At 40.7% G+C, this 21,581-nt stretch overlaps 1 protein-coding gene across 1 annotated transcript in view; it reads right to left on the reverse strand.

Annotated features, from left to right (window-relative positions):
- Positions 1-14,683: 14,683 nt before the first annotated feature.
- The window catches only part of LOC126281285 (forkhead box protein K1-like), a 224,167-nt gene continuing 217,269 nt past the window's right edge, over positions 14,684-21,581 (reverse strand). The window contains exon 5 of the mRNA XM_049980107.1: positions 14,684-15,386. Coding sequence (XP_049836064.1) covers positions 15,169-15,386 — 218 coding nt within the window. The 3' untranslated portion in view covers positions 14,684-15,168. The remainder of the gene's footprint in view (positions 15,387-21,581) is intronic.

Consider the following 21,581-nt stretch of genomic DNA (forward strand, 5'->3'; position numbering starts at 1 on the left):
TCTTGAGTCAGACAGAGATAAATAGAGGAGGAACCATTTTTAATCGTTCACTGCAGAACCTTGCCTATGCAGATGATGTGGCATTACTCACACGAAACACTGCTGTGCTGGCTGATGCCAATCAACAATTGGAGAGAGGTGCAAGGGAACTTGGCCCGGTAGTCAATGTCGAAAAGACCAAATATACGGCAATGACCAACCAGCGAAACCTACCAAATTCAGAATAGCCAACAAGGAGTTTGAAAGGGTGAGAGACTTCAAGTACTTCGGATCGACTATCACAGAGGCAACTGACAACAGCAAGGTGAAAGCTAGAAATGCAGCAGGCAACAGGTGCTACTTTGCCACACTATTCATGCTTAGGAGCTCACTCCTAACCCGAAAATCTAAAATCCACATTTATGAAACAATTATAAGATCAGTTTTATGTATGGTGCCAAGACATGGACCATGACTACAAATGAGAAAAGGATCCTTGCCCTTTGGGAGAGAAAGGTTCTGCATAAAATATACAGCCCAATATACGATCAAGAAGGTTGGCACATCCGTACGAATGCAGAATTAGAACAACTTTTTGAAGAACCTAACATTATCACTACCATTAAAATAAGAAGACTGTGATGGGCAGGACAGGTGGTCAGAATGGAGGAAGATAGAACATGTAAGAAGATTTTTGATGGCAAGGCTGGAGGCAGATTGTGGAAGGGACATTCCAGAAAGAGATGGGTGGACAGAACTGAAGAACACATGAAAAAGCTGGGTGTCAGAGTATGGAGATGGAAAGCCATGGACCAGATAGAATAGCAGGATATTGTGATGCAGGCCAAGGTCCTCCAAGGGCTGTAGAGCTGAGTATTAGCAGCAGTAGTAGTAGTAGTAGTAGTAGCAGTAGCTCCCAGAAGTGGCAGGATTCACGCTGAAAGGCAGTTTTTGAAAAACCACCTTCAGCATCTTCACTGGTTCGGACGAATATATGTAGGAATTGGAGCGCTTTGAATGGTTTGTCAGGCCCATCACACATTGGTAGTCGTCCGCAGTGTGGTTGATTGTGTGGTACAGGTCTTGGCCTGCCATCTGCATCGTGAAAGCCCTCTTTACCACCTGCTTGATCTTCGTTTTGAACTCCTTGAAGGTGCCCTCCCACTGGATGACAACCGGTGGAGGAGGAAGCGCTCTCTTCTGCTGTTGTGCATCAGATGCATCCTCCTGTTGTGTCGGGGAGACAGTTCAAGCAGTTGGCGGTGTTTAGACCACCTGCTGCTGCCCCTGGCAGTGTGCTTCCTAGTGGGCCTTATGAACTCGTCTTCGTGCATTGCAGGCAGGGTCTTGGTCCCCTTCCATGATGTCTTCTGCTGTGTGCGCACCATTGGCTCGCTGCTGGAGGTGCCAGCAATGGAGTACATTGGGGCCACATCCAGCATAGCATCAGCAGGACACTTCCGGCAGGTGCACTCCGAAGCAGCATTGTCAGCCTGTTTCTTTGATTTTTGGGCTCCAGGGATGAGCCCCATCAGGAATTGAAAGCTGTTGCCGCCTCCATTGCGGCTGTTGTCCCCCCATTTTTGGGGTGTCTCAGCACGCCGTTGCTGGTTTCAGCCACAGGTAATCCAGCAGTGGCTTCTCTGATGTTGATGAACGCGGATCTGAGGGTGCCTGCAGCCCTCCTACATCCAGAATCTATGTGACAGTCATTGAAGGCAGGCCGTTGTTCATCTTTAAAATGCGCCAACATCTTCTTGGCACCACTCTTTGTGCGTCGATTTGCCGTAGGTGGCAGGCGGAATGAGCCCACTGCATCACTCATCTCACCAGCCAACGCTAGCTTCCTAAATGCTGTAGGAGGGACACCTATCTTGGTGTCATGGTCCATCGTAGGTAGTGGACAGGTAGGTAGCCGCCTTGGCTTCTCCCAGAGCAAGCTCTCACGACAGTTGCCTTCCCGAGCTGCTCATCTCAGTGGTGCGGGCCACCTCTGCATAGCGATTTTCCAGGTCCAGATCTCGAGCCAGCTCTTGATCCTTGTCCATGTGCTGGGTTGTTGTAGTTGGGAGGCCAGATGGGTCCACCAACTGAGTGAGCTCGGCTGGATAGCAATCTGCCATACCCATCCCTTCATTGGTACAGTTTGCATGCAATGGCATCTTGGTGCGGGACCTTGCCATTTAATTAACATGGATGCTTGAAGCGGTGCGCACCATGCATTTGTGATCAAAGCGTTTTACAAGAACAATGACAGCGCAGAGGAGGCACATATAGAATTCTGCTGTAATTTTAATTTAGGGCACTACAATCGTGTGCCATCAGGATATGCAATTAAAACATGGATACATAATTTTGAGGAAACTCGTTCAGCAATGAAAAAGAAACCTCTCGGCTGCATGCAAACCATTCGTACAACAAACAATATTGAAGCTGTTCAAGATACTGTCATAAGAAGCCCACGTTGGGCAGTCTGCCATCACTCAGCATCTTTACAATTGCATAGTTCAAGTGTCTGAAGAATATTAGTACAGGATTTGCAATACCAACCATACAAGTTGCATATCATCCAGGACTTAAACACAAGGATCATGTTTTGTAATGACAGTACTGTTAATTAATGCTTCAAAAGATAAACTGCAGATGTCAGACAAAGCCCATTTCCACCTCAGTGGATTTGTTAACACACAAACAAATTTTAGATACTGAGCACAAGACAATCTTAGAGAGCTACCCTAGTGCCCATTCCACAGCAACAAAGTTGCTATGCCATCATAGTGTGTGATAGGCCATTATTTTTTTCAGTTTGAGAATGGCCATGCAGTTACAGTCACATCGAATCATCATGTCGCTGTGCTTGAAGCCTTTCATGTGCAATGGCTTCAAAGATTTCCACACATTACCGACACAGGCTCGTTCAACAAGATGGGTCAATATCATGTACAGCATGAAAATCAGTAGCTGCTGTATGCCAGTTGTTACGGGAACATGTAATTTTGAGAAATGGTAACAATCAGTGGCCTTCCAGATCCTCTAATCAGTCAGCTTGTGATATCTTTTTGTGGATCACCTTAAAAGTAAAGTGTCTCTTAGCCGACCTGCAACAACAGTATAAATGAAAGCCAGGATTCGAGAAGCAATTGCCAGTTGGGAAGTTATATCGAGCAATGAACAATGTAATGAAGAGACTGCAGGAATGTTTGCGCAGAGGAGCAGCTCACCAGCAAGATGTCACCTTCGAAAAATAAACTGTACTGTATGTATTCTGAAATGGCATTTTGTTTACTATTAAATGACATAAAATATTTTTTAAAAATTTGTGTTCATGGAGTTATTTAATTTTTCAAAATTTCCCATTTCTATGACTCACACTATATAGCATCACATATATTCTGTGTAGAAGAATATCAAACTGATTAAATGGTACCATTAGTAGACTGAAATATGCCATTGTAAAACCATTGCATAAAAAGGGGGATACGTCGGATGTCAACAACTATCGCCCAATCTCTCTTCTGACAGCTCTATCAAAAATTTTTGAGAAAGTAATGTATTCATGAGTAGCCTCCCATATATGTAAAAATAAAGTACTAACAAAATGTCAGTTTGGTTTTCAGAAAGGCTTTTCAACAGAAAATGCTATATACGCTTTCACTGATCAAATATTAAATGCTCTGAATAACCGGACATCACCCATTGGTATTTTTTGTGATCCTTCAAAGGCCTTTGACTGTGTAAATCATGGAATTCTTTTAGATAAGCTAAATCATTATGGTCTGAGAGGGGCAGTGCACAAATGGTTTAATTCATACTTAACTGGAAGAATGCAGAAAGCTGAAATAAGTGGTTCATGTAATGTTAATACAACAGCTGATTCCTCAAACTGGGGGCCTATCAAGCACGGGGTCCCACAGGGGTCAGTCTTAGGTCCTTTACTGTTCTCGATATACATTAATGACTTACCATTCCATATTGATGAGGATGCAAAGTTAGTTCTTTTTGCTGATGATACAAGTCTAGTAATAACATCCAAAAACCAAGAACTAAGTGATGTAATTGTAAATGATGTTTTTCACAAAATTATTAAGTGGTTCTCAGCAAACGGACTCTCTTTAAATTTTGATAAAACACAGTATATACAGTTCCGTACAGTAAATGGCATAACTCCAGTAATAAATATAGACTTTAAACAGAAGTCTGTAGCTGAGGTAGAATTTTCAAAATTCAAATGAGAGGTTAAACTGGAAGCAACACATTGATGGTCTGCTGAAACGTCTGAGTTCGGCTACGTATGCTATTAGGGTTATTGCAAATTTTGGTGATAAGAATCTCAGTAAATTAGCTTACCATGCCTACTTTCATTCACTGCTTTCGTATGGCATCATATTCTGGGGTAATTCATCGTTGAGTAGAAAAGTATTCATTGCTCAAAAACGTGTAATCAGAATAATTGCTGGAGCCCACCCACGGTCATCTTGCAGACATCTATTTAAGGATCTAGGGATGCTCACAGTAACCTCACAGTATATGTATTCACTTATGAAATTTGTTGATAATAATCCAGCCCAGTTCAAAAGTAATAGCAGTGTGCATAGCTATAACACCAGGAGAAAGGATGATCTTCACTATGCAGGGTTAAATCTGACTTTGGCACAGAAGGGGGTAAATTATGCTGCCACAAAAGTCTTTGGTCACCTACCAAACAGCATCAAAAGCCTGACAGATAGTCAACCAACATTTAAAAATAAATTAAAAGAATTTCTAGATGACAACTCCTTCTACTCATTGGCTGAATTTTTAGATCTAAATTAAGGGAGGGGAAAAAAACTAACTTAAGCATTAGTGTCATGCAATATTTTGTGTAATGTAATATCTTGTACAGACATCTTTCATTAACCTGACACGTTCCACATCATTACGAAGTGTCGTATTCATGATCTATGGAACAAGTATTAATCTAACCTAATCTAATCTAATGAAGTAAATTAATGAAGAATTGTTTCATTTTGAAAGATGCTGTGTAATTTTTTACTAGCAGGATAAAAATTTAAAAATTCATGTAATACTTTGTGTCCCAGAATAATGTTCCTGTGATTAATAGTGAAGAAATTAGAACTAGCTGGGACTTAGTATGTGAAGCTGTGAGTGTGAGGCTTACGCACAGCCACTCTGTTATGAGGTTGGTTCTCGAAACGGAACAGGAAAAAGTACTTACATGACTGAAACTTTTTTTATTTTTCAATGTAGTCTCCTTGTAGATTAATTCACTTGGTACAGTGCCTTGATCCCATCTCAAAAATGAGTTTCCTTCAGGCCTGCAAAATAGTTGTCAACTCTGCTATAAGTTTTTTGTTTGAAATGAATCTTCGTCCACCAAGAAAAATTTTCAGTTTGGGGATAGGTGGAAGTCTGACGGAGCCATATCAGGTGAATAAGGAGAGAGTAGCAACAATTCATGCCTCAGTTTACATAATTTTGCCATGGCAATGGCATGTGTGTGGGTGTGCATTGTCTTGATGGAAGATGACTTTCTTCCTTGCCAAACCCGGTTTTTTTCCTGTATCTTATGTCGCAGTTTTTCCAGGAGGTTAGCATAGTATTCTCCTGTAATTGTTTGCCCAGTAGGGAGATAATCTGCAAGCAGAATTCCCTTTGCATCCTAGAATACTGATGCCATGACCTTTCCCACCAAGGGAATTATCTTTGCTTTCTTTGGTGGTGGAGAATCAGCATTTTTCCACTGCTTCGACTGTTGCTTTGTCTCTGGGGTATAGTAGTGCACCCAAGTTTCGTCTATGATCACAAACTGGCACAATAGATCTTGTTCATTTCTCCTAAAATGGGCCGATATGTCCATTCTCATGCATTTCTGATCCAGCGTCAAGAGTCGCGGCACCCATCTGGCAGATAATTTTTTCATTTCTAATTCTTCAGTTAAAATGTGATATACCCTTTCAGATGACATCTGGCAAGCATGAGAAATTTCACACACTTTCAGTCGGCAATCCTCAATGACCATTTTGTGCCCTTTTGCAATGATTTCTGGAGTAGTGAAACATTTTGGCCTACCACTGTGGGGATCATCATCTTAGCTCTCCTGACCAAATTTAAATTCATTTGTTCACTTGGCAACAGCTGAATACGAAGGAGCGAGTCCTCCAGTATATTCTGGAAATCAGCATGAATGTCCTTTACGTCCTTTGCTTTCATACCTTTCTTTATGAAGTACTTAATCACTGCTCTAATCTTGGTTTTTTTTGCCCCCACAAATCACTCCACAGGAACAACAACAGAGCCACATCACCGCCACTGACGTCACCCGTGTTTACTTGAAACAGTCCAATGAATATCACATGAATAACTTGTTGCGCTAGTGCTGACCTTTCATGGTGACTGCGAGATCTTTTAAAACCACCATCGTATTTTTAGTGCAGTTGCACTCATTACCTGCTGCACTGAATTTCCATCAGAATATTTCCATTTGAGCAACATCCATATATTTGGAATATGATAGAGGTACAGAAATAATCAAGGGCAGAATTTGATAATATATTTTCATGTATAACAGTTATACGATTATGTGCCAAGTTTGGGGGGGGGGGGGGGGGGGAGGGGAGGGGGGGGGGGACATCCACCTCTTTCCCCTCTGCCCTGACCACAGCTGAGTCCTTCTCAATGAGGAATCTGAGTGGCCTGCTCCTTCTTCCCAAACTTATCCCTCATTTCACCCTAAGGAAGGAAACAGGTCCAAAAGCTAGGTGATAATGCTTTTTTTTATCTCTCTCTTAAGTAAGTCTTGGTAATAATGAAATTTTGCTCCCTGAAGGTAAGTATCATTCAGCCATTCAGTGTCTCATTATTTTAGAGTTACACAGGTGAATATTACTTTTGATAAAAAATATCTGAATAGTGCATGTGGAAAGATCATTCACTATTTTCCTGGTATGCAACAGCTAGGAAAATTTGATCCGATTGTCTTTCCTCTTGAAGCAACATTTAAATGCACAAAACAACCAGTGAATGAAGTCTACAGTGTCCTGGAGCACAGAGTTGGTCTTCTTTCTATTACCATGTGAGGCAGGGTTTGTTACTGGGAAGAACTAGGTTTTGTAAAAGGTAATAAACATTGCAGGACATGCAGCTCCCAAGTGTTCACTGTCATTAGATAGACAAACCGTCCCCTCTCCCCCCCCCCCCCCCCCCCCCCCCTCTCCAGCAAGATGCTGCTATGTGATATTGCTGCCAACACACTATGATAGAGCATTTGTTGGAAGCTGAATAGAGAGATGAGGAAATGTTGAGTCTTCATCCATTTTCCAGATCTGAAACATATTTGTAGCTTATCAACGACACACGTGCAATTATATCACAGATACTGGATACCATAAAAAATGTGACTGTGACTGTTCATTAATTCTTAAACATGGAAATTGTAGTTCATATTTGTTGCTTTGTTACTAAGGTTAAAAATGCCAGGAAGTTTCCTTTAATTAGGTGTAGAATAACTTCCATGTCAATAACCATACAGTGAAGACATTAAGTAATAGACAGTCACAACAAAAAGACTGCTAAAAAAGTAAGCTTTTGGCCAAAAGGCTTTCTTATGAATTAGAAAACATATGAATACATTCACACAAATGCAGCTCATACACAAATGACCGCTATCTCTGGCTGCTGTGTTTGCTGAATGTGTGTGTGTGTGTGTGTGTGTGTGTGTGTGTGTGTGTGTCGTCTACTTAAACAAGAAAAAAAAAAAGATAGCCTTTTGGACGAGAGCTTACTTCTGTGCAGCTCAGCATCTCTACTATATACTGAGTAGCTGTCTATACTTTACACAATATTGTGATTATTCCATCCTCGATTTTCCATTTTTTAATTTAACCATCTACATAATTGAGGGGCCCAGTGGAAAAGGGGCACACCACCTGCACAATGATTTTGGTACAGGAAGACAGCCAATGCCATCTAGTATCGTAGGTGGGAACTTCTAGCACAGTGGCATGTGCCCGTTCCTTTAAAGAGAGCATATTACATTTGCTGTTAAAAAGGACTGACACAATCCCAGTGGAAAAGAGGCCCATGCCAACAGTATCATGAGTCGATTTGTTTCATTGATTGACCTGGTTTTGGAAAGCCAATCAGAAAGCGTTTCTCAAATGTTGTTTGTATGTTTCCAATATGGCGGCAATAGGTGTTGCTATTAATGTTACTCATGAAGAAAATGCAACAGTACATGTAAAAAAATAATAATTTGTAAAGAAAATGAGTGGAAAGATAATGAAAGGAAGAGGTTAAGAAACAATGGAAAAGAATATAAATCCCGAAAAAATAAGATTGTGCCCGAAGTGCTGAAAAACTAGTTTCTGTAAATACTCAACACTGAATGAAGAACAGGAGGCAATTTTTATTGAGTTTTATTGGTTGGGAGATTATAATAAGCAAAATGCTTATTTGGATTAGTACGGCCTAATAAGTGCAAAAAAAGTGTGTCCAAAGAAGAGGAAGGTTCCAACAGTAAGCCAGAGGAAGGTTTCTTTCAGGTATTTTATTTGTGACACTCCAGTTCCTGAGGTTGAAGTAGGACTGTATTTTTAGCTGTTCATGCTATTTCTGTTAAACATATGAGGACTGTCTGTAGCAGTGAAGAATGTGACACTGAGAGTCATGAATCTACAACCCATGTATCTGCACATACACCTAGACAGGAGGCAAGCATTCTAACAGATCTCATGCCATTGATAACGAGAGAAAAAATAAGGTTAGAAATCACATTGAAGTGTTTCCAAGGTACATATCTAGCAGAACACAGAATTCAAACAAGTCGTACATAAACTCTGTTCACTTGATCGCTGGAATGTGTCATTCGTACTGTGAAGATCTAAAAAATACAGATGAAGTCCCAGTGAAACAACATCTGTACGAACCATTTTCAACACGGAATATAATATTTGTTTTAAATTGCTGTCAAGTGATACTTATCATATTTGTGATTCTGCTAAGGCACGTAATAACACCGAATCCACAGACATCAAAGTACACCTTTAGAAAGCTGAAGCTGCATATAATACTCTGAAAAGTGAATCAAGTGAGTCAAATCGGGGTGGTAGTGATGCACTCATTTTGTGCATGCACTTACAGCAAGCATTGCCAACATGATATATTTCAACAAAAACACTTTTTTATAAGGGACAACTTTGCACGTACAATATCTGTATTCACCACTGTAGTGATGAGAAGGAAGTGATGTGTGTTTGGTCCAAGGATGTTGCAGCTAGAGGAGCCAATGAAGTAGCTAGCTGTGTTTTAAAGGCTTTAGACATGGTGAAGGATTCCTGCCATCATTTATTTTGATTCGTGTGTTGGACAAAATAAAAACTATATTATCCTAGGTCTGTGTTTGTACCTCCTAGATAACAAAATGTTTTGATGTTGTTGAGCACAAATTTCTCCTCCCTCGTCACACATCCCTGCCATGTGACAGGGAGTTTAGAGTTATTGAGAAGCTGAAAAAGATGATGCAGGCTGTGTACACTCCAGCAAAGTAGGATGAACTTATAAGAAAGAGCAAGCAAAAAAACCCATTCATTTTGGTTGAAATGAAGAAAGACAACTTTGTTTCTTTGTCATGTATAATGAACAGTATCGCCAAATGTAACATTACTGTTGACAAACAGCTTGAAGACATCAGAATTGCAACGGTGTTTAGATTAGTGAGTGGTGAACATTCTGTATGTATCAAATATTCACACAATCATACTGAGAAACCTGTGCAAGTTAGTAAAGTGTGGATGAAGCTTGTAGACTGCCAGTTAGTTCCTAAGTATCCAATTGGACATCAAATTAAGGCAGCAAAGTTCAAGGACCTTCAAAGCTTACTGAAATTTGTGCCTCCAATATATTCAAGTTTTTATCAGTCATTGATAAGTGATGGTAGTGACAATACAATGGAACCGGAAAACATTGATGGAGTTTGACTATTAATGACATGCTATGTAATGTGCCTACATGTCTTCCTTTTTTGCTGTTTAAATTGTAAAAAAGTGGCCTAATATTTACTAGTACTGCAAAATACCATGTAGTTACTGTAACAACTGTTTGTATCACAGCAGAAGTGCACATTACTCTACAAAATCGTATTTCCGTTATTCCCATTCCCTGACACAACACACTCTGGTGGCATGTGCCCCTTTTCCACTGGGCCCCTCAATTCATACCTGCATTTAAATATCATTATCTTTGAATTTTTGGAAATAAGGTATGGGAAGCTCTTAATTGCCACATTAAGAATTTTGTAAATTTGTTAGGGGTGGTTAGGATGAAAGCAGGGAGATATTCTACAGGTTCTATGGTTTAATACGAGGGCACTCAATAATAACTGGAACTCTAATGCTGAGCATTGTATACTTGCAATACCAGGTGCTGTGCCGCCAGAGGGTAGAGGTAGTGGTAGTGATAGTCATAGTGATTAGTGTGGTTTCTCTGGCAATTTGTAAGTGTGCATACACTGCAGGTGTGACACAAGAAAATGGCTACTTCTTACAAACAACGTGTGGTTGTGAAATTTTTTTTTTACTCAGCAAGAATTCGTTGTGATTATGCACACGGCTTACAAAAAACATTCTTTTTGTAAAACTCATGTGTACAAATGGTTTTCTTGGTTTAAAAAGGAAGTAAAGGCCATTAAAGATAGCCCCATTCTGGCCCCCCTTCAGCTGCTCAAAGTGAGGACAACATTAGAAAAATCTGTGACCTGATCAATGGACATCAACACAGGACAATCAACCAGCTTGAGGATTTACCCAGGTCATCCTGGAGCTCAATTGAGCACATTTTGACCGTTGATTTGGCGATGCAGAGTGCGGCAGCAAAATTTATGCCTAGACTTCTCTCCAGAGATCAAAGAAATCATTACGGTCATGCCTATGAAATGGAGGATGCATTCAAAGACAACCCTCAAAACCAGACAGTAAAACAAAAATTCTGTTTTCAGGTTGTGACAAGGCGGCACATAAGTTTGACACAAAAATGTCCAGCTTTGTGGAATTTTAGCAAGTGTTCCTGCATCACGACAACACTCCCATGCACACAACTCGGAGTGTTCCCCAGTGCCTCAATACAGATGGCTACCTTGGCCCATGCATACTATTTACCAGATTTAGCACTCTCAGACTTCTTCCTCGAAAGGGAAACATTTTACCAATATCGAAGACGTAAAATGCATTGGCATGAAGGTGCTACCAGGTATCAAAGAGGATGAATTTAAAAGGTGCTTCCAACACTGGAATGTACAGCTGGACAAGTGCATTAATGCTAATGGAGTGTACTTTGAAGGAGATTAAAGTTTTACTTGAAAAACAGTAAAGTAAATGCTTTTTACAAAAAAAATCCATATGTTTTGGGGTCACCCCTCATATGTGGTTTCTTGTAAGTACAATAAATTACATGAATACATGACTATTCCTTGCTAGTATAACTAACAACCTGTTATTGATTTTTGCATATAATTGAGATTAAATGAATATATTTGATTCATTTGTTCAAGAGTGTATTAAAGTTAAAAGCCCAAAGAAGCTCATAGCCAAAAGAGTATTTCCTCTGTGAATCAATGATAATGCAGTGAATTATACCAGGTATTGAAGTATGAACAAGATTGGCATGGGAGCTTTGAGTCTCTTAGAAGCCTACTACTACATAGGAGTAGGAAACCGGAATTCCTTATAGATGGTGCTAGCCTTCAGTGTAGGGCTCATCAGACCACATATGCAGTGCCATCTACTTCCTGGAACAGCTGACGACGAATGTCAACATACAGTAACCCAAGTTCCTTACATCGGTATCTGTCTCAAACCCGTAAACATGTCGAGTTTAGTGCCTACAAACTATGATTGGGACAACATAGTGTTTTGAGTAGTTCAAAAAATTCAGAAGTATTGATTTTTACATGAGAAACGAGCCGGGAAACCACTGAAAAATTTCAAAGACAACAAATTGCAGGCTTTATTGGATAAGATGATACTCAAACTCAAAAGGAACTCGCTGAACATTTGAATGTGCCACAGAAAGACATTTCTCTTTGGTTGAAAGCTATGAGAAAGATGCAGAAAGTGGTAAAATGGGTACCACATGAACTGAATGAAAGACAGAAAGCAAATTGAAAGACCACTTTTGAAATCTTGCTCACCAGATAGAAAACAAAGCCGTTTCCATCAAATAGTGACAGGTGTCGATATCCAATGCAAGACCAAATCACTTTGGAAAGAAGGCAGTGCTCTGAGTTTGGTGGGATCAGAAGGGTGTCCTCTATTATGAGTTGCTAAAAACTGGTGAAACCATTAACACTGATAGCTACTGACAGCAAATGATCGATTTAAATTGAGCATTACATGAAAAATGACAGGAATATGGAAAAAGGCAACACAAAGTCATATTCCTCGATGATAACGCCCCTTCACACACAGCAAATTGGGTCAGAGAAATGATTGTGTTCAGTTGGGAAATACACTCCTGGAAATGGAAAAAAGAACACAGTGACACCGGTGTGTCAGACCCACCATACTTGCTGCGGACACTGCGAGAGGGCTGTACAAGCAATGATCTCACGCACGGCACAGCGGACACACCAGGAACCGTGGTGTTGGCCGTCGAATGGTGCTAGCTGCGCAACATTTGTGCACTGCCGCCGTCAGTGTCAGCCAGTTTGCCGTGGCATACGGAGCTCCATCGCAGTCTTTAACACTGGTAGCATGCCGCGACAGCGTGGACGTGAACCGTATGTGCAGTTGACGGACTTTGAGCGAGGGCGTATAGTGGGCATGCGGGAGGCCGGGTGGACGTACCGCCGAATTGCTCAACACGTGGGGCGTGAGGTCTCCACAGTACATCGATGTTGTCGCCAGTGGTCGGCGGAAGGTGCACGTGCCCGTCGACCTGGGACCGGACCGCAGCGACGCACAGATGCACGCCAAGACCGTAGGATCCTACGCAGTGCCGTAGGGGACCGCACCGCCACTTCCCAGCAAATTAGGGACACTGTTGCTCCTGGGGTATCGGCGAGGACCATTCGCAACCGTCTCCATGAAGCTGGGCTACGGTCCCGCACACCGTTAGGCCGTCTTCCGCTCACGCCCCAACATCGTGCAGCCCGCCTACAGTGGTGTTGCGACAGGCGTGAATGGAGGGACGAATGGAGACGTGTCGTCTTCAGCGATGAGAGTCGCTTCTGCCTTGGTGCCAATGATGGTCGTATGCGTGTTTGGCGCCGTGCAGGTGAGCGCCACAATCAGGACTGGATACAACCGAGGGACACAGGGCCAACACCCGGCATCATGGTGTGGGGAGCGATCTCCTACACTGGCCATACACCTCTGGTGATCGTCGAGGGGACACTGAATAGTGCACGGTACATCCAAACCGTCATCGAACCCATCGTTCTACCATTCCTAGACCGGCAAGGGAACTTGCTGTTCTAACAGGACAATGCACGTCCACATGTATCCCGTGCCACCCAACGTGCTCTAGAAGGTGTAAGTCAACTACCCTGGCCAGCAAGATCTCCAGATCTGTCCCCCATTGAGCATGTTTGGGACTGGATGAAGCGTCGTCTCACGCGGTCTGCACGTCCAGCACGAACGCTGGTCCAACTGAGGCGCCAGGTGGAAATGGCATGGCAAGCCATTCCACAGGACTACATCCAGCATCTCTACGATCGTCTCCATGGGAGAATAGCAGCCTGCATTGCTGCGAAAGGTGGATATACACTGTACTAGTGCCGACATTGAGCATGCTCTGTTGCCTGTGTCTATGTGCCTGTGGTTCTGTCAGTGTGATCATGTGATGTATCTGACCCCAGGAATGTGTCATTAAAGTTTCCCCTTCCTGGGACAATGAATTCACGGTGTTTTTATTTCAACTTCCAGGAGTGTACTTGGGCATGCAGCTTATTCTCCAGGCTTGGCTCTGTCCAGTGATCATCTATTTGCATCACTGGGACATGCTCTTACTGAACAATGCTTCATTTCATATGAAAATGTACAAAAATGGATCATGGACTAGTTCACTTCAGAAAAAGAATTGTTTTTTTGGCGTGGTATTCGTAGCCTGCTGGAGAGGCGGGAGAAATGTATAAATAGCAATGGAGATTCCTTTGAATAAAATATTGTTTATCAGTTTCAAACGACAGACATGTAATTATTACAGCCAAATTCCGGTTTCATATTTCTACACCTGGTAAACTATCCGAAATCAATAACTTTCAGTCATTTAGTCTAGGTGCAGCAAACTTCTCTCACATTTCACTTATAAGCTGCGCTCCCTGAAATTCCATACTTTATGCTGTTTAAAATCTACTGTGTGTCAATGTGGTGAGAAAATTATCTTTGTTTAGCTACATCACTGCCATAATACTTTACAAGAATACTTTAAATCTGTTCAGGAGTATCACTGTCATGGTAATAGTGTAAAGACTTTGTTATGGTATTACGAATCATGAATTACAAAACACAGATGATTCAGTACAATATTGTAAATGGTGGCCTCTGCGTTTTCAATATGTTTGGGAGAATTTCATATAAAAATGATACAAATAAAGAAAAACATGTAAGTATGGAAATAAGTCTTACAAATATTGTCTTTATTTTGCAAGTGTCAAGGTTGATGTAACATAAGAGAGCCATTGACACATCACAGCCTATTTTACAATCTTAAGTACAGTAGGACTAGATATACTCTTGCACAAGTTCACCAGTACACGATGTGTCACACAGTATAAACTGTCCATAAAGCAGTTATATTAAAACATGCATACATTTATTAGCTCAATCATATCATATTGCACTAAAAGTGGAACACTTGCCATGTCATATTATAAAAGTTGACACTGAGTTTTCTAATTAATAACATGTGAAAGTAAACACAGAACCTTTGGCCTTTGTATTCTAACTACGGACGGAAGTGATAAATTGCAGCAAACAACACGTTAAATAGTCTATCGAGTTTTACACCACTTCAGCTGGCAACTCACAAACGTGTGTCGAATAAAATAATGCCTATGCTGTGTTAAAGTATATCACATAAAACAATATTAACCCTTACATTAACTATATTATTTAGCTATTACAAGTTTGGAAGATAATCTTATTTTGTCTTTCCAACTACATGATAGCACATTCAGTTTGGAAGAAACAAGATAACTCAGACCAACAGCTGAGAAGTTGTCACATCAGAATATTGGAAGCCCAATTCTTCAGCAAATAAGTTGCCATCTGTTGTTACAATTTCAGCATCAGTCATGTTTAGTTCCAAAGAAAGCCCAGGTGGCAAATCTGCAACCACAAATGATATATCGGAATCTCTGTCGAGGAGTCCCGATTCTTGAACGACGACATCTTTTGAAACAGGGTTCAGGAACTCTGAAAAAAGTATACAAATTAATTTCTTGATTATACAGATTCAAAACATCTGCACATACTAAGTAGTAGTGTTAAAAAGAAGAGCAGGAACAAGAATTATTCTCTTCGATTCAGTGACAAGAACTGATTTTTTGTATGCTGCTTCACACTTAATTGCGACTGCAAAAATTATATAACTTAGCAGTCTATTCTGTGACTATTCCACATTACACCTAACTGCAAGTGTTATATTGTACGTAACATATTTTAAGTTGACTGGGATGAACTGTTAAATTTGCTTGTAATATAAAAACAATTCAATGTACAGAGATTAAATAAGTTTACTAATTTATTGATGATAAATATGTAAAAACTCTAAGTGCTGTTTCAGAGATCTACATTTGATTACAATTTTATGTACAAGGCTTTTCAAACTATGGGACTGCTCACAAGCAATATTACGAGTATACAAACTATGAAAGAAAGTTATTGCATAAGGATAGATCTGCCCCCATGAACCACGGACCTCGGTGCTAGTGAGTAGGCTTGCATGCCTCAGCAATGCAGATAGCCACACTTTAGGTGCAGCCACAATGGAGAAGCATCTGTTGAGAGGCCAAACAAACATGTGGTTCCTGAAGAGTGGTAGCAGTCTTTTCAGTAGTTGCAGAGACAGCAATCTGGATGATTGACTGATCTGGCCTTGTAACATCAACCAAAACGACCTTGCTGTGCTGGTACTGTGAACGGCCAGGGTAAACTACAGCCATAATTTTTCCTGAGGGCATGCAGCTCTACTGTATGGTAGCGTTGTCCTAGGTGAAATATTCCAGAGGTAAAGGGGAATACTCAGGAGGATGACGTTATCATTTGAAACAAACCTGGCATTCTACAGATTGGGGCATAGAATATCAGATCCCTTAATTGGGCAGTTAGGTTAGAAAATTTAAAAAGGGAAATTTGAAGTTAGATATGATGTGAATTAGTGAAGTTTGGTGGCAGGGGGAACAGGACCTTTGGCTCCAAAGGCCCGTGTCAATGATGTTTCATTGAATGGGTCACATGTTGACACTTGTTGATGGTCCAGCATTGAAATCTGCAGCAATTTGTGGAAGCGTTGCACTTCTGTCACACTGAATGATTCTCTTCACTCGTAGTTGGTCCCATTCTTGCAGGATCTTTTTCCAGCTACAGTGAAGTTGGAGATTTGATGTTTTACTGGGTTCCTGATACTCACAGTGCACTTGTAAAATTGTCGTTCAACAAAATACCCACTTCATCACTACCTCTGAGATGCTGCATCCCATCGCTCGTGTCCCGACTATAATACTAAGTTAAAACTCACTTAAATGTTGATAACCTCTCATTATAATAACAGTAACTGATCTAACAACTGCACCAGACACTTATCTTATATAGGCGTTGCCGACAGCAGTGCCGTACTCTGCCTGTTTATGTATCTCTGTATTTGAATACGCATGCCTATACTAGTTTCTGTGGTGCTACAGTGTACAATGGTATGACAGAGAGTTTGGAACCAGATCTGCAGATGTGAATTCTGTCCACAGGTTATTGGTTATGAACTGTAGATTGAAAATAAAAAAAAAGCTGCAAAAAGGTAGGAATTTAAGGAGATGGGACCTGGATAAACTGATAGAACCAGAGGGTATAGAGTGTTTCAGAGGGAGCATTAGGAAACAATTGACAAAAACAGGGGAAGGGAATACAGTAGAAGAAAAATGGGTAGCGTTTGAGAGATGAAATAGTGAAGGCAGTAATGGATCACGTACATATAAAGACAAGGGCTAGTATAAATCCTTGGGTAACACGAGAGATATTGAATTTAATTGATAAAAGGTGAAAAATATAAAAATGCAGTAAATGAGCCAGGTGAAGGGAAATACAAATGTCCAAAAAATGAGATTGAAAGAAAGTGCAAAATAGCTAGAAGACAAATGCAAGGATTTAGAAGCATTTGTCGCTAGGGGAAAGATAGATGCCACTTACAGGAAAATAAGAGAGACCTTTGGAGAAAAGAGAACCACCTGTATCAATATCGAGAGCTCAGATGAAAAACCATCGTAAGTGAAGAAGGGAAAGCAGAAAGATGGAAGGAGTATACAGAGGGTCTATACAAGGGAAATATACTTGAGGGCAGTATTATGGATATGGAAGAGAATGTAGATTGATATGAAATGGGAGACATAATATTGCACGAAGAATTTGACAGAGCACTGAAAGACCTAAGCCGAATCAAGGCCCCAGAAGTAGACGAAATCCTGCTAGAACTACTGCTAGTCATGGAAGAGCCAGCCATGATAAAACTCGTCCATCTGGTGACCGAGATGTATGAGACAGGTGAAATACCCTCAGACTTCAAGAAGAATATAATATTTCCAATTCGAAAGAAAGCAGGTGTTCACAGGAGTGAAAATTCTTGAAATATCAGGTTAATAAGTTATGGCTGCAAAATACTAGAGTGAATTCTTTACAGAAGTATGGAAAAACAGGTAGAAGCCGATCTTGGTGAAGATCAGCCTGGATTCCAGAAAAATGTTGGAACACGCAGGGCAGTACTGACCCTATGACTTATCTTAGAAGGTAGGTTAAGGAAGGCAAACCTACATTTACACTATTTGTTTGACAATGCTAACTGGCACTTCCCACTTTCAAATTCAAAAGGTGGCGAAAGGCTGTTTACAATTTTTACAGAAACCAGATGGCAGTTATGAGTTGAGGGGCATGAAAGGGAAGCAGTAGTCGAGAAGGGAGTGAGACAGGGTTGTAGCCTATCCCCGATGTTATTCAATCTGTATATTGAGCAAGCAGTAAAGGTAACATAAGAAAGAGTGCTGAAGTTTAAATGGGTGGTTATGTAACTAATGAGGAGGTACTGAATAGAACTGGGGAGAAAAAAAAAATTGTTGCACAACCTGACTAGGAAAGGGATCAGTTGGTAGGACACATTCTGTGCCATCAAGAGATAACAAATCTAGTACTGGAGGGAAGTGGGGGTATGGGAAGTGGGTGGTAAGAGTTGTAGATGGAGACCAAGAGATGAATACAGTAACCAGATTCTGAAGGATGTATGTTGTGGTAGTTACTTGGGAATGAAGAGGCTTGCACAGGACATAGTAGTATGGAGAGCTGCATCAAACCAGTCTTTGGACTGAAAACCGTAACAGCAACAAGGGCAGGTTCTGCACTGACACCATTGGATCCACTTTCATCGGTAAAGTACTGATTTGTTACAATATAGCCATCCAGGACTGATGGGAAACAAGGTGTAAATCAACAGAGTGAAACATTATTACACACTATATAAGAAGATCATGCTAATTAACTTTTATTAATTTGCTACATACCTATTTTTGACCATAAATCTCCAAACAAACAAAAACGCACAAATGTTGCAGTTGTGGAAAGAAGTTGCTACTTTTTTGGTTTACTGAACAGCCTCTGTTTATTGACAGATATTTGCTTAACATCTAAATAAGAATAACAATAAAAATTACAGCTGTCCAAATGCAAAATGACAGGAGACCTACTACTGTTGGCATTGCCCACTTGTCATGCTGCTAGCTGGGATTTTTAATCATCAACTCTGGTTAGTTCATGGTTTCAGTATCTAATAAGATATTGTTTAAAGTTTCTAATGGATATCCAAATATCCCCAATGACCTCCCATCTTTTTAAATACCTCTGTATTGGAATGTTGTCGAAGTAGGAAGGATATAAAATGTAGTCTGGCAGTGGCAAGGAAACGTTTCTGAAGAAGAGAAATTTGTTAACATCGAGTATAGATTGAAGTGTCAGGAAGTCATTTCTGAAAGTATTTGTATGGAGTGTAGCCATGTATGGAAGTGAAACATGGACGATAAATGGTTTGGACAAGAAGAGAGTAGAAGCTTTCGAAATGTGGTGCTACAGAAGAATGCTGAAGATTAGATGGGTAGATCACATAACTAATGAGGAGGTGTTGTTGTTGTTGTCTTCAGTCCTGAGACTGGTTTGATGCAGCTCTCCATGCTACTCTATCCTGTGCAATCTGCTTCATCTCCCAGTACCTACTGCAACCTACATACTTCTGAATCTGCTTAGTGTATTCATCTCTTGGTCTCACTCTACGATTTTTACCCTCCACGCTGCCCTCTAATGCTAAATTTGTGATCCCTTGATGCCTCAAAACATGTCCTACCAACCGATCCCTTCTTCTAGTCAAGTTGTGCAACAAACTTCTCTTCTCCCCAATCCTATTCAATACCTCCTCGTTAGTTACATGATCTATCCACCTTATATTCAGCATTCTTCTGTAGCACCACATTTCGAAAGCTTCTATTCTCTTCTTGTCCAAACTAGTTATCGTCCATGTTTCACTTCCATACATGGCTACACTCCAAACAAATACTTTCATAAACGACTTCCTGATACATAAATCTATATTCGATGTTAACAAATTTCTCTTCTTGAGAAACGCTTTCCTTGCCATTGCCAGTCTACATTTTATATCCTCTCTACTTCGACCATCATCAGTTATTTTACTTCCTAAATAGCAAAACTCCTTTACTACTTTAAGTGTCTCATTTCCTAATCTAATTCCCTCAGCATCACCCGATTTAATTTGACTACATTCCGTTATCCTCGTTTTGCTTTTGTTGATGTTCATCTTATATCCTCTTTTCAAGACACTGTCCATTCCGTTCAACTGCTCTTCCAAGTCCTTTGCCGTCTCTGACAGAATTACAATGTCATCGGCGAACCTCAAAGTTTTTATTTCTTCTCCATGAATTTTAATACCTACTCCAAATTTTTCTTTTGTTTCCTTTACTGCTTGCTCAATATACAGATTGAATAACATCGGGGAGAGGCTACAACCCTGTCTCACTCCTTTCCCAACCACTGCTTCCCTTTCATGACCCTCGACTCTTATGACTGCCATCTGGTTTCTGTACAAATTGTACATAGCCTTTCGCTCCCTGTATTTTACCCCTGCCACCTTCAGAATTTGAAAGAGAGTATTCCAGTCAACATTGTCAAAAGCTTTCTCTAAGTCTACAAATGCTAGAAACGTAGGTTTGCCTTTTCTTAATCTTTCTTCTAAGATAAGTCGTAAGGTCAGTATTGCCTCACGTGTTCCAACATTTCGACGGAATCCAAACTGATCCTCTCCGAGGTCCGCATCTACCAGTTTTTCCATTCGTCTGTAAAGAATTCGCGTTAGTATTTTGCAGCTGTGACTTATTAAACTGATAGTTCGGTAATTTTCACATCTGTCAGCACCTGCTTTCTTTGGGATTGGAATTATTATATTCTTCTTGAAGTCTGAGGGTATTTCACCTGTCTCATACATCTTGCTCACCAGCTGGTAGAGTTTTGTCATGACTGGCTCTCCCAAGGCCGTCAGTAGTTCTAATGGAATGTTGTCTACTCCGGGGGCCTTGTTTCGACTCAGGTCTTTCAGTGCTCTGTCAAACTCTTCACGCAGTATCTTACCTCCCATTTCATCTTCATCTACATCCTCTTCCATTTCCATAATATTGTCCTCAAGTACATCGCCCTTGTATAAACCTTCTATATACTCCTTCCACCTTTCTGCCTTCCCTTCTTTGCTTAGAACTGGATTGCCATCTGAGCTCTTGATATTCATACACGTGGTTCTCTTCTCTTCAAAGGTCTCTTTAATTTTCCTGTAGGCAGTATCTATCTTACCCTTAGTGAGATAAGCTTCTACATCCTTACATTTGTCCTCTAGCCATCCCTGCTTAGCCATTTTGCACTTCCTGTCGATCTCATTTTTGAGACGTTTGTATTCCTTTTTGCCTGCTTCATTTACTGCATTTTTATATTTTCTCCTTTCATCAATTAAATTCAATATTTCTTCTGTTACCCAAGGATTTCTAGCAACCCTCGTCTTTTTACCTACTTTATCCTCTGCTGCCTTCACTACTTCATCCCTCAGAGCTACCCATTCTTCTTCTACTGTGTTTCTTTCCCCCATTCCTGTCAATTGTTCCCTTATGCTCTCCTTGAAACTCTGTACAACCTCTGGATCTTTCAGCTTATCCAGATCCCATGTCTTTAAATTCCCACCTTTTTGCAGTTTCTTCAGTTTTAACCTACAGGTCATAACCAATAGAATGTGGTCAGAGTCCACATCTGCCCCTGGAAATGTCCTACAATTTAAAACCTGATTCCTAAATCTCTGTCTTACCATTA

Source organism: Schistocerca gregaria, chromosome 7, assembly GCF_023897955.1.
Source record: "Schistocerca gregaria isolate iqSchGreg1 chromosome 7, iqSchGreg1.2, whole genome shotgun sequence".
NCBI classification, from domain to species: Eukaryota; Metazoa; Arthropoda; class Insecta; order Orthoptera; family Acrididae; genus Schistocerca; species Schistocerca gregaria.